Raw genomic sequence first — 13,555 nt, 5'->3', positions numbered from 1 at the left:
GCGTCTGGGGCCAGGCTTCTCCTGTCTTTGCCTGGGCACAGAGACCCTCAGCTGCTGCCCCAGTCCTGGGACTGTCCTCTTCCTGGGTACAGGCAGCTGGCCGAGGTGCTGTGCCCACTGTGATGGCAGACGTGGTGGTGGACATGGGCAAACAAAGCCAACAGACACCCATTGAGAGACTCCAAAACATCTTTCAAACCTAGGCTCCTTTGAGCTCTTTGGCTTAGTTTTAGTCTCTGGATCATGGCTTTCTCTCCTCACTGGGCTTCCTGCTCCATCCCACCCCTCCAAACCATCCTCTGTAGGACATGCAGAGGGGCCTTCCTAAGACAAAGACAAACATGTCACCTCTGTGCTCTGAAGGCCCATGAAATGCCTTAGCTGGCATCCCCAGCCCTCCATGGTTTTGCCTAAGCCATTTCCAGACATCTCTTCCTCTCTATCCCAGTCCTCCCCCCTCTCCCCCTTTAACACTCTCACCAAATCCTTCAGGCAGTTTGAGGGACCTCTTTTTTGACCCCTTGACTTGGCTCCTTCTTGAGGCCCCTCCACCTCCATTAAAATCCTACATTTATTTCTGAGGCCAGCTTAAAAGTTGCTGTTTCTTGACTGGCTTTCCAGTTTTCTGCAGTCGAAATGAATTGCTCTACTTTGGTGTAACGTTGTGTGCAAAATTGTATGCGTTATTACAGCCCAACAAGGTTCACTGCCTGCTGCTCAAGAGGAAGCCAATACACCGAGACAGCAGGGATTACAGCGGAGAAAGGGTTCAATATCACAGGCGCCACTGGAGGAGATGGGAGGAATTTCTCAAATCTGTCTCCCTGAGAATTTGGGAGAAAGGGTTTTTAAAGCTAGTTCAGCAGGCAAAGGGCAGGCAATTGGGTCTGCGGATTGGCTGGGTTGGGGTGGAATGATGGGGGTGTAGAAATTGTCTCCTTGTGCTGAGTCAGTTTCTGGGGGGGCCAGTCACACAGACCAGTTGAGTCAGTTCTTTGGTACCGACCACTGGTCTGGGTGGGTCAGCTGGTTCACCAGAGTGCAGGACCTGGAAGATATCTCAAAGACTAGTCTTAGGCTTCACAAGCGTGATGTCATCTACGGGAGCAACGAATAAAGCTAGGAATCCTTACGACCATCAGCTATGTGACTCCTGAGTATTAAGCAGTTATAGGAAAACAGCTAGGGAACAATGGCTGGTTATATGTTTATTTTAACTATGCTTACACCTTTGCAGAGTTCAGGCCCTCCCACAGTTCCCACCATGGCCTTTATTGATACCATAAAGGGCGGTTTCAGACTGAATATTTTTTTGAGTAGGAGACCTCAGCATGTTCATATGCTGAAAGAAAAACGTCAGCAGAGAGAGACAGTTTCCATCGCAGGTGAGACGGGGCACGGATGGAGAGTCCCCAGGGAATGAGAGGCAGGGAGGGGCAGAGCTTTACCGCAGAGGGGAGAGGATGGACGTGGATCCAGATAAGACGTCTGATGGGTCCTTAAAGGTCATCCTACAGAAAGTGATGAGGGTTGTCAGCGCGCAGGGGTTTGAGAGGCTCTGTGGATATTTTGAAATCATTGTGGGGAGAGAGTAGACTGACAACGCTTATTGGAATAGATTTAGAAGCAGCTCCTACTTGTGAATGCTTGCTGTGCCAGGGCTCCGCAGAGTGTCAAGTCTGTTCGCTCACGTGATCTTCAGAAAAACCTCCCGGGGTGCAGGTGTGTGCATTTTCCAGATGAGCTATTCGGCGCGGACAGAGGAAGAGGGATTCGCTCAGGACCAAATCGCCGAGGCGTAGCGGAGGCGGGACCAAGGCCCGCCCTCCGGCCCTCGCGCAGGCGCCCTGGAACGCACCGCGCGCTTCGTGACCCAGAATTCCCCGGGCCGTGGGCGAGACCACAGGCTCAGGAGGAGGGGGGAGTCCTCGGGTTGAGTGACTGACGTTGCGTGAGTCTTTACCGGTTTCCCCCTCCCTTCTGTGAGGAATGAGATATTCGGTCTCCTTAAGGGGCTGGGGCGCCACAGACTCGGCCTTTTCGCCCGCAGTTGTGCGATGGCTGTGGGTCGTCTGTGCGCCCGGGGCCAGTGGCTGGCGGCAGGGGCACGTAAGGCGCTGGAGACCTTCTGAGCTCTGGAGGGGCGTCTCCGGGAAGCTCAGCCGAAGGGCCGGGGCGGCCGCGGCGACGGCGTGTCTCGCGCGCCTGCGCCCACGTGGGCTGCGGGGCCTGCGCTGCGGCGGGCGCTCAGCCGTCTCGCGGGGGGCACCCAGCCGCCGTGGGCCGAGGCTCATGGAGCGCGTGTTTTCCCGCAGGGCCACCGCCGCAGGATCCTGGGATCCGGCTACCGGGCCCGCCGTGGGAGGTGGGCAAACGCGAGACAGCTGGGTAAGTGGGGGTCTGCCTGCAGTTTGGGGTGCCGGGAGGGTGCCGCACGTGAGTAGGGCCGTAATGGGACTACACGGAAGTCTTGCTCGACTGTCCTGATGATACTGGTAATAGGAAGTGCCGTCAGAAACGATAACTGACGACGACGTTCATGCTTGTCTGACTACAGTCAATGAAGCCTCCACGGTTTAGTTGGACGTAACTGGCAGAATCTGCCCTAAATTCTTGACCTTATTCCGTTTCAGATGGCATACGCACTGCAGGGTGAAGACAGGGTAACTGAGGTAAGAGCTTCGTTTGGATTAGGTTTAATATGTAACCTAGTTGTAATTTTATCTTCAATGTACTGAAATTGGTGTTTTGCAGTTGTAAGTTCTACACATTTAACGTTGTGTCAAGCCATCACATAGTGTGAAACATTCCTAACCTAGAACTGTATCTAAACCAAAGCTATAAGTGGAAACAAAGTCTTTGCATAAATGTCTCCAGTGGCTGCTTTAAGGCAATTTTAGCTTAGTTTCAGGTAATGTCCCGGTCTCCGGTTGGAGCAATCCTGGAGAGTGGTGAGGTGTTTTGACTGCTCTGATGAAATCCCTAATAGGAAGTGCCGTCAGAAGCGATAACTGACGATAACTACTCCTGTCTGACTGCAGTCAACAAGTCCTCACCCGTTGCTGTTTCGCAGGAGTAAATTTGTCTGAACTGTGATCTACTTGCTGTATTCATCCAGGTTGCAAATCCGTGAAGGATCAGCAGCATGTTCAGTCGCTGAGTAGTCACGGGAGCACTGGACTTCCGGGAGGTAAGGTTTGTTCTGTGGAGAGTGTTACCTGCTGAGATGTAGTTTTCCCCATCCGCGAAAGGCAAAAGCTATCTTAGCTTTCTGACATTTAAAATGATGAGACTAAATGAAGGTTCCAACTCCCAAAGAAGCTAAATTAGGACGTGTAGATGTTGATAATTTACCAAAATGCACCACCAAAAAGGTCCTAAGGGGCTCTTGTTAGGATGGACTTAAATTTGTAAGTGTATAGTTGAGGCTCTCAGAAACCACCCCTCTGCATCTGCAGTCTGAAGTGTGTGCCTTCTCCATTCCCCCAGGCTTTGAGAACTGAGTGCTGGAACGCACAGGTTCAGAGCTGGCAGCCACAGCAGCTCAGCCCAGGAGGAGAGGAGGTAAGCTTTGATCTGGGCAATGACCCCACGGTAGAATGAATAAACAGCTGGTTTTGTTAAAATTGATTTGAAGAAAAGGATATCATATGATGAAATCACCCAAAATAGCTGGAATTACCGGCAGATTGTATAGTGGTGAGCCTGTGGTTTTCTGAAGATACCTTTTGTCCTGTGAATGGCTGTTGGTTAGAGCAGGAAGTGAAATTGAAATTTAGTTTCTTTGCAGGCTGTGTCCCCAGAGGATGGATGTCAGTCTGAAGGACCAGTGGCTGCTATCAACTTGGATTCTGAAAACCTAACCGGCTTCAACATTTGGTGTAGAAACATGCTTTCCTTGTATCAGGACATTCTCAAGCCTAGAGATGTATTGGGCAACTTTTTTCTAGAACAGGCATATTTGGTATCATTCCTTAAGTTTTCTAGCACTGTCCCTTGCCAGCCTGCCCAATGGGAGCTTCTTTCTATACCTTTTAACAAAGATACTTAATACAAATTGATTGTTACGTTGCGGGGCAAGTTCTTTAAGCTGAAAATTGTTAATTCCTTCCGAAAGTAATGTTTTCATTCATTTACTATGAACTAATACTATAATAAAGGATATTCTTTGGTATTGATTCTTAAAAGTGTGTATTTGAAGAGAAAGCAAATTTGATTACTGCTGTCAGGTATCAGCAGTCCAGATATTAGCACTCAAGCTTATAGACTTCCCTGTAGTCAGTCTAAGCTCTTTGCTGTTAACAACTTTAGACTCTGAGGGCAAAAATTCCAGAGCATCTCAGGCATCTACACACTTGATTCTAATCCCTGCTGCCTCTGGGCTCTGTTCCTTTGCATGGCTTCCCTCTAGCTCCTGAAGCATTTGAATCACTCCTAGCTAAAACCCTTGATGGCGTGCAAGGCCTCACAGTCTAGGTCCATGTTGCTGCCTTCCTGTGCTGGAATCTTGCCTACTAGGTTGTGCTGTTTTTCTGGGTCAAGAATGATTGGCTCCCAGTCTCCCAGGACTAAACTATACTTAGAATTAGGGGTTGCCTGTTGTGTCTAGACAGGACTCTAACTGGTAGAGGCCTTTCAGCAGAAGTGTTTGGATGGGGGCAGGGGGACAGTATAGGTGAAAACTGTTGCCAAATTAGGCTCTCTTGGGAGCCTCCAGGTGGCTGTCCCCTTTCCCAGCCATCTTGCTTGGGTCTACCAAGAATTTGGACTCAACTTCATGGTCCTGGATTTTTAAGAGCCTTCTGTAGTAGGTTTTAAGGAATGTTCTCAAAGTACAGGTTGATGGCAAGTAGGATGGGGGAAGGAAGCAAAGCTCATCTCTGGCTTTCACGCTAAGGACACTGGAACCCATGTGAAGGCCTGGCAGTTTGGGGGGATGGATTTCTTACTGGGCCTTTCCATGCATACCTTGTGTGCCCTAAGCACAGCACTGCCACACAGCGCCTAATTGTTGAAGGATGTGGTGATAGCTGGCTCTCTGGGCAGGCACCTAGAATCATAGACAGTTCCAAGGAGCCTAAGACTCCGTGAGGAGATAGACCACTTCAGTCCACCCTCAGCGTAGATGGAACTAGGCTTCTCCCTCCAGGTTCTTCAGTTGGGAGTTGTAAAGATTGCAACCTCCCTAGAATGGGGACACATTCAGCATCTGGCTGGAGTTGACTCCCCCAGATAAAACAAATACTATGCAGGAAAATCCTGGGTTACTTGTAGGGGCCCAACTATTCTGGGGGAAAGTTCTTGGGGTTCACATTGGCTCAAGCTGCTGGCACCTCCAAACCATATGCCTATTCCCCTAATTCTTTAGGGAGGCCAAGGGCTGAGCTGAGGGGTGTCAGGAGCCTCTAGATAGGGATGACTTGTTATAAGCCAAAAAGGCAGATAATGGGATTTATAGGGGACAGATGGAAAGGAACAGGACCCCCATTCCCGGTTGCTACGGTTGTGTTTCTGTGGGTGGGTTGCCCAGGCCAATTTGCTGATAGCCTGAGCCCTCCTAGCATGAGGAGCCCCAGACCTGCTCTGCCTCGGTGGTCCTCTGCCCCGGTCATCGTACCCCACAAGGGCTCCCTGGTGAGGCCCCTCGCTCCTGTGTCACGTCTGGCCTGCAGCTACAGTCTCCTTGCCCTCGAGGTGGTCTTTGGCTAGTGCCACAGGGCCCCCTCCAGGGTCCTGGCCTGCTGTCCCTTCCCGGGCCTCCTCCCCACTGCCTGGGCCCTCGCCCAGCTCCAGGATGGTGGGTAGGTGGCCCTGCTTCGGGGAGCGCTTGCGCAGGCTGAGCAGGAAGGGCTGGGGCAAAGAGAAGATGTCCACGTTGTTGCCCAGGTCGATCCACGTGACGTTGGGGAACTTGCTGGGGTCCTTAAGGGTGTCTGTGAGATCTCGCAGCAGGGCCCGGGTCAGCCGGTTGCCGTTGAGTGCCAGTGTGGTGAGGCGGGGCAGGGTGCTGAGTGCTGGCAGCAGCTGCAGGACCATGTCATCCGTGAGGCCTGTGAAGCCCAGCTCCACGCTGTCCACCTGCTCCCCGCAGCGCTGCAGGTAGCTGGTCACCCGTTCCAGGTCACGGGAGGTCAGCGGGATGCCTGACAGGTCCACTGTGTTGTCTGGAGGGTTCCCGGCCAGGACAGCCTTTAGGCTGAAGGGAACAGGGACAAGACTTTTTCTCAGAGGCCACAGTGGCTACCGCCGGAGGCCAGCCTCTGTTTGGCTCTCTGCCTCTAGGGATCATTTTCACAAACCTTGCAGATCGAACTGCAAGTGTAGGAGTGGGAGAAACTGGGGACCTCCGATCCCCTGGCACTATGCCACATCCCCGCTGGCTGGGCCCCGCTGGCCAGAGCTGGAGGTGTGCGGCTGCCCTTCCTGCAGGACCACAAGGGAAGGGCCTGAGTTTCTGCATGACGCCCCATTGCATCTTCACTCCTTTTCTTCCTACTCTGTGACCTTTAGTTACTTAACCTCTCTGTACCTCAGTTATTTACCTTAAAAATGGAGTTAATGGGGTTATGTGAAATGAGTTAATAAATGTAGAACACTTAGAACAGTGTCTTATATAGGTAAGTGAAGAACACATGTGTGCTGCTGCTATTATTAATCACTTGGGCTGAGCTTCCTGCTTCCACCACCCTTGGGTGGCAGCTAAGCTGTCCCCAAGAGTGGCATAAAGGATCTCTGAGGCCCCTCCTTCACGACCATCTTCCCCACCATGTGGGGGATCCCTAGGGCCAACCTGTAGGACCGCAGGCAGGGGAGGGTGCAGGGGTTCTAAGCCTGGAGGCTGAGTCCTCTCCATGCCCCCCTCCCTGCCAGCTGCCACCCCCTCCTTTCTTGCCCTGGGCCAGAGCCCAGGGTGCTCAGGCTGACGCGAGTGTGCCCTTCCCACCACCGCTCTCTGTTTGCTGGTGTTGGTGAGATGCTCGTTCGTGTTTCCAAGTGCCCTGGGAAGGAGGGAGGTGGAGGGGCTCCCAGCCTGCTCAAAGAGCGAGCACACGTTAAGGGTCGCAGCCTGGACCTCCTGGCAAGGTAAGGCAGGTCTCTATCCTTGAGATCTGAAGCAGGAGGCTGTCCCCAGTTTGCTCATTTCCCCTCTGACCGGGGTCCAGCCCCAGGGAGTCTGAAGGTGAAGCTTTCAAGACATGACGTTCAAGTGCTTGGAACACTGCCTGTCGTATATTCAGCGTGATCTAAGTGTTGGCTGCTGTTACCAATGCCATTAATAAAGCAGACCCACTGCACCGGGGAACAGTGTGGTGGCCACAGCCTGAGCTAGGTTTGAATTCAGCCCCACCACTTTCCAGCTCGGTGATCCTGGCCAAACAGCAACAGTAATATCTCCTACCACCCCGTTCATTCCCTTGACAAGTGTTTGTTAAGCTCCTACTGGGCGCCAGGCACCGATGTCACCGTGGTGGACAGGATGGACAAAAGCCCTGTTTCCATTCTACCAGGGGGGAGACAGACCACCGCACGGAAGATGTGAGAGGGGAGTGATAGACTCGTTGGGGGGCATGGCCACTCAGGAGCGAGGAGGTGACATCTGAGCTGACATATGAAGAAAAAGGAAGTGCAGGCCATCAGAAGAGTTTGTAAAAGTTCCAGCAGAGGATGCAAAGGCCTTGGGGCCGTGTTTGTGAACCAGCAGGAAGGCCAGTGTAGCTGGGGGCGAGAGGGAGAGGCAGAGGGGACACCAGAGTGAGGGAAGGACAGGCCACACAGGGCCCTGTCTGGATTTTGTTTTAAGTGTAATGAGAAGCCACCGGAGGGGAATGAGACCTCATTTCCGTGGCTTCCAAATGAAGAATGGACTGAGTGTGTGCATGTGTTGGGGAGACAGAAAAGGCTCCTAGATTCCAGCTAGTCAAATTTGCAGCTTTTCCACCCTAAAGAACTAGCTCAGGCTCCTCATGGCATTCCAGGTACCACGGGCCCCCTGTCCTGCTCTATCCCCCTATGTGGAACCCCTGCCGTGGCCAGCCCCATAGAGCATCCCAGGATCTGTCTCTGCCAGTTTTGGGGGTGGGGGTGGCCAGAATGGAAGGAGGAGCCAGAGCTCTTCTCCATGAGGGAGGGGGACAGCCCTTCCCTCCCCAGTCTGCAGGGAACTGCAAGGATGAGCCAGCCGCAGCACCAAGGCCTTGCCAAAGAGTCTTTCCAAAGGCCAGCAGCTCTGCCATGGTCATTTGCAAAAAAGGCAGGAGTGCTTCCTCCTCCAGGAAGCCTGGCAGTCTCCGGGCGCCCCACTGTTTCCTGCAGTACCTAGGAGTCGTACATAGCTCCTATTCCTCCCTGATACCCCCTCTATTCCTCCCTGATCTTCTTCAGGGGGCCCCAAGCCCCTGAGGGTCCTTGCTGCTTTATGGACCAGGGACAGGGCTGGGGTCTGGGCCCCCCTGGAGGTATCTGAGAGAACTGGGGGGTTCAGTTGGGAGTGCCCACTTTCAGCACACCAGGTGTCAGAAACTGTTCACGACCCCCCCACCCCAGTCCACTGCCCACCCCATCCAGCTCTTCTGTGCTCATGCCCACCTGGAATGCCCTCCTGGCTGTTCCCCTGCCTGAGTCCTCCTTCCAAGATGACCCCATCCCCGCCCCCTGCCGGGAGACGCGCCGTGCGTCACACACTCAGCTTGGCATAGACCCACCTAGGGACCGCCACTCACCAGGCCTGCGGCTTCCTCTTCACCAGCCCCCGGTGCTGCCTCCACTGGGAGTGGGGGCTGAGGTGGTAGGTCAGCTGCCGGCACAGCTTCTCCATGGCGCCCAGTGCGTCGCCTTCCTGCAGAGGCAACCACAGACGGTGGGGCCCTGAGTCACTGGAGCCGCTGGGGGTGCACTGGCCCTGCCCCCAGGCTTCCTGTCACCCCGGCACCACAGCACCCCGAGGCTGATGCGCAGGTGCCTGCTCTGCCAGCCCAGGGTGGGCGCCCCTAGCAGACAGCAGTGGTTGCAAACTGGTCTGCACAGTGGTTTTCATCTTTGTGGATTCGTTGCCAGCACTGAAAACCTGAGATTTATCCAAGAGTCTGCATTCTACGTGGTCTGACAACAGTTGGCTGGAACTGAGTGCCCACTGGCCCCTTGGCCAGGATCCACCCGGGTCCCTGCCACTCCCCAGGGGCCATCCTGTTCATTCACTTGCTCAACACATATTTATTGAGCACTTACTAGGTGCCAGGCACTTGTTCTAGGAAGCTGGGATACGGCCGTGAACAAATGTCCTTGTTCTCGTATTTCACACAGTAAAGAGGAAAGTGGAATATTTTTACCTACGTCTCTCCCAAAAGTGGGAAGATAAAAGAATGAGGGGTCGAGTCTTTCCCAGCTCCATTCACTCATCCATGTTACCTGTCTGGCCCATCCGCATTTGAGTTTGAGACCCTGGGTAAGATGGGCTGAACTGTGTCCCCAGCAAATCTATATGTTGATGTCCCAACCCCTAATACCTCAGACTGTGACTGTAACTGGAGACAGGGCCTTTAAGGAGGTGGTTAAGGTAAAAATGAGGCCATAGGAGTGGCCTTAATCCAATAGGCCTGGTGTCCTTATAAGAAAAAATTAGGACCCAGAGAAGAACAGAGGAAAGACCACGTGAGGGCACAGAAGGTGGGCTCAGACCCCCACAGAGGCCACTGGGTCTCTAATGAGGAGGCCTTGGCCGGCACAGGCTCAGGGAGGGGTGCCTGTGGTGGGGGCCAGGGTGAAGGCCAACTTGCAAGGCCAAAGGGAGAATGGGAGGTGACACCAGAGACGGCACATCTAGGACCACAGTTCCCCACGTTAGAACCTTGCACGCCGCGGGGAGCTCTAAAGGACACTGATGCCCTGGCCGCAAAAGCGATGGTGGGCAGCTCCGGCGCAGGGATTTATTATACAAAAGCCCCCGCCATGGAGAAGCACCGGTTCAGGCGCTTTAAGGTCAAGGTGGGATCAGGTGGTCTGGCCGGCATCATGCTGGGACACCCCCTTCCCAGGACAGAACGTTGCCAGTCTCCAAAGTTGAGAACTGAGCTCCTCCTCCAGCCACTTCCCAGGGTTTCCAAAATCTGTGCCATGGATGGATGGATGGCATCCATGGCATCTCCCTCCGCCCTCTAGGCCTGCGCAGCTGAGCCTCGAAGGAAGGGAACAGAGGAAGAGGAGGCGTCAATGCAGCGCCACTGCCGCAAGGGGGCAGCCGCGCGCAGGGCGAGGCTCGGGACGGCAGGGCTCGGACGCCACCTGGGAGCAGGGCTCCTCGCGGGGTAAACAGGGACAGTAGGTGAGCTCTGTTAGGGGACGCTTAGACGTGACATTAGACGTGCGCTAATGTTCTCACTGAAGTGAGTTCCCGTCGGCTTGTCGAACTGAATAAACAATAGCTAACAGGCCGGGCGCGGTGGCTCAGCCTGGAATCCTAGCACTCCGGGAGGCCCAGGCGGGAGGAGTACTTGAGCTCAGGGGTTGGACACCAGCCTGAGCAAGAGTGACACCCCGTCTCTACTAAAAATAGAAAAATTAGCAGGGTGAGGTGGTGCGCGCCTGTCGTCCCAGCTATCAGGAGGCTGAGGCAGGAGGATCGCTCAAGCCCAGGAGTTTGAGGTTGCTGTGAGCTAGGCTGACGCCACGGCACTCTACTCAGGGCAACAGAGTGACTCTGTCTCAAAAAAAAAAAAAAAAAAAAAGGAAGACAAAAAGAAACCAGAACCCCTGTCCCCCAAAGCCAGCCACACAAAACCTAGAAGGGCACTCTCTCCCTTCTCCCTTAAAGACCCTCGTTCCCGAGGGGTCCTGCCCCATACCCGGGAGGAATGAACTCGACACAGGCCAAGAAGAATCTGAGCAGAGGGGCCTTGCTGGGCCCCCCTCAGCCTATTGCTGTTACTGGAGCAATCGCTTTTCTACACGGCTGCCCATTCTCCATCAGACCTAAGCATAAAAATAGACAGTTTTCCCTGGGTCTTAGGGTATTCAGTCTTCACTTTTTTTTTTTTTTTAGAGACAGGAGTTGCCCAGGTTGGAGTGCAGTGGCACAATCATAGCTCACCGCAGCCTCAAACTCCTGGGCTAAAGTGATTCTCTCACTTTAGCCTTCTGAGTAGCTGGGACTATAGGCACATCACCATGCCTGGCAAATTTTTTAAGAGACAGGGTCTTGCTGTGTTGCCCAGGCTGTTCTTGAACTTCTGGCTTCAAGTGATTCTCCCACCTTGGCCTCCCAAAGTGCTGGGATTATATAGACATGAGCCACTGTGCCCAGCGGATCTTCATTTCTGAAGGGTCCCATGTCACGTAAAACTTTGATTAAATCAATCTGTTATGTTTTTCTCTTGTTAACCTGTCTTTTGTTATAGGAGTGTCAGCCGTGACCCTGACGATGGGTGAGGAAGGGTATCACACCGCTCCGCCCCTGCAAGCCCATTATGGCCCTATACCTCACAACAATCCTGTGGAACAGGCACTACTCAGATCCCCACTTCACATCCGAGGGGGCAGGGAAGGTAACGGGCTGGCAAGGCAGCACAGCGTGTAGGATGGAGGCAGGATCCAGACCCCGTCAGTGGCCCCGAGGCTGGCGCTCTCCCCTAACCACCATCCCCCGCGCCCTCGTCCTCAGAAATCCTGTCTTTGGCTTAGGTTAGCTCAAGGTGTTTCTATCATTTACAGCCAGAAAGGCCTCCAGCAAGACCACCTAATGCTTTTCCAACTCCCTCCTGCACAGAACAGGCCTTCGCAGGCCTGGCCCAGAGTGGAGGAGGAAGAGGAGAAGGTGGGGAAGGGAGGAGGAGGAAGTGTCCTTCCTGCGGGTTGCAACATTGTGTCGAGAAGGAGCTGCCTGCCAGGTGCAGGGCAGCCTCGCCCTGGTGCAACCCTAGCGGGGACTCTGTGACACCAGCCCCACCACGTCACACGTGTCCGCGTGTCCTGTGCCCAGCACGCACCTGGGCTGCTGGCCCTCTCTGGGAACTTTCTTTTCCTCAACGTGGTGCTACCCAGCAGCCCCTGCTGCTGACTGGGACGCCAGATCAGCTCTTTCCCTGGAACCTGGGCTTGACACTGAGGCACACATCCCAACTCATCCGGGAGCTGGAACCACGACAAGTAAGCTGGGGGCCACGGGCAGCCACATTCCTACCCCGAGGGGTGGGAGAACGGTCTGTGCAGAGGGGACTGGGAGGGAGGCCAGGTGGGGCAGCAAGGAGGGGCCCCTGCACCTTGCTTTGTAGCTCCCGTGCCTTGATCTAACTTGGCTGCCTTTGGCCCCACGAGACGCCACAGTATCCTTGGGATCAATGCTCCTGCTCCAGCCAGCCCAAAGCCGGGGCTTTGCAACAGATCCCTAACCCACGCAGGAAGCCCAGCGGCAGTGTGCCGAGTCCCCTCTGCAGCTCTTGCCCACCCCACCTGCAGAGAAGGAAGGCGGGGCCGTGACGCCGTCAGGGTGACTCAGGGCGCTGCTGGGTCGAGTGTGGGTCAGGGTGGCAGCCTCTCTACACCTGGCCAGTGACACTGCCCGGGCCCTGGGGAAGAATGTATTTGGGGGCTTCTCACTGATCTGCCAGGAAAGATGCTCCAAGCTGACCTGCAGGGCCCTCCCTGGCACCTGACACCGATCCATCTCTCCACTGTCAGGCCACGGTGCCCTCTTCACTCCCCGCGCACCTTTGTAACTGCCCCTGGAATCCCACCAAGCCCAGCCCTCCACTGCCCTGTGCTCAAAGTCTTCCCTTGATCACCTATGAATTCATGCATCCATCCATCCAGTGTTGACGGCCCTGCTCACTGCACACTGGATGCCGCTCCTGAGGCGGAGACCTGTGCTGGCTTTCTCCGCTTGCTCCCTCCCCACGGTCCGTCCTCTGCCCTGCCCTGTGCTCAGAGGGCTGAGCTCTGGAGACTGCATCCGGGGCTCTCTTGCTCCCAGCTTCCAGTTGGGGTCAGCTAATGGGAGCAACTGGAACAAGCCCGGAGGGCAGGAGGACAGGAAGGCCGAGGGGTTTACTCTTCTGGGTCTGTCCTGCTTCAACATGCGTGGTGCCAGCCTCCAAGACATCCCCAAGTGGTCCTCGCCTCCTGGCATCTGCCTCATTCCACTTTGCCTCAGGGCTGGCCTGGGTGAGCAACGGAACCAAGAAAACGGCAGAAGTGATGGTTTGTGAGTTCTGAGACAAGGTCATAAAAGGCACTGTGGCTTCCGTATTATCCCCTGCTGTGGGACAAGCCAGCTGGCATGGTGTGAGGGCGCTGAAGCCGTCCTACGGGGAGGCTGAGGCTCAGGGCGTGGAGCCGAGGCCTCCTGCCAACAACCCTGTGATGTGCCGTCTTGGAAGTGGACCTGCCAACCTCTGTCAAGCCTTCTGATACCCACAGCCCTGACCGATGCCTCCAGAGACCCTAAGCTAGAACTGCGGAGCTAAGCTGCCCCGAATTCCTGAACTATACAGACTGCCCAACAATACGTGTCTGTTGTTTTGAGCCACCGAGGTTTGGGATGATGTGTTATATGGTGATGGATAAT

At 54.6% G+C, this 13,555-nt stretch overlaps 1 protein-coding gene, 1 long non-coding RNA gene and 3 other non-coding genes across 5 annotated transcripts in view; 4 read left to right on the top strand and 1 right to left on the bottom strand.

Annotated features, from left to right (window-relative positions):
* The first annotated feature begins 2,073 nt into the window (after positions 1–2,073).
* LOC138392438 (uncharacterized) lies at positions 2,074–4,157 on the top strand. The gene is made up of 4 exons (XR_011234926.1): positions 2,074–2,388; positions 3,119–3,190; positions 3,490–3,564; positions 3,791–4,157. It is a non-coding gene; the product is annotated as an uncharacterized lncRNA (long non-coding RNA).
* On the top strand, positions 2,480–2,553 carry LOC138392765 (small nucleolar RNA SNORD49). Its single transcript, XR_011235041.1, has one exon. It is a non-coding gene; the product is annotated as a small nucleolar RNA SNORD49 (small nucleolar RNA).
* On the top strand, positions 2,967–3,037 carry LOC138392764 (small nucleolar RNA SNORD49). Its single transcript, XR_011235040.1, has one exon. It is a non-coding gene; the product is annotated as a small nucleolar RNA SNORD49 (small nucleolar RNA).
* LOC138392779 (small nucleolar RNA SNORD65) lies at positions 3,649–3,721 on the top strand. The gene has a single exon (XR_011235053.1). It is a non-coding gene; the product is annotated as a small nucleolar RNA SNORD65 (small nucleolar RNA).
* Positions 4,158–5,655: 1,498 nt separating the features above from the next.
* LRRC75A (leucine rich repeat containing 75A) overlaps positions 5,656–13,555 on the bottom strand; it is a 37,939-nt gene continuing 30,039 nt past the window's right edge. The window contains exons 3-4 of the mRNA XM_069483205.1: positions 8,721–8,836; positions 5,656–6,196 (exon numbers count right to left, since the gene is read on the bottom strand). Of these exons, the coding sequence (XP_069339306.1) occupies positions 5,656–6,196; positions 8,721–8,836 (657 nt within the window). The remainder of the gene's footprint in view (positions 6,197–8,720; positions 8,837–13,555) is intronic.

The sequence above is a fragment of the Eulemur rufifrons genome, chromosome 9 (assembly GCF_041146395.1).
Source record: "Eulemur rufifrons isolate Redbay chromosome 9, OSU_ERuf_1, whole genome shotgun sequence".
NCBI classification, from domain to species: Eukaryota; Metazoa; Chordata; class Mammalia; order Primates; family Lemuridae; genus Eulemur; species Eulemur rufifrons.
This window is presented reverse-complemented; position numbering and strand designations above follow the sequence as displayed.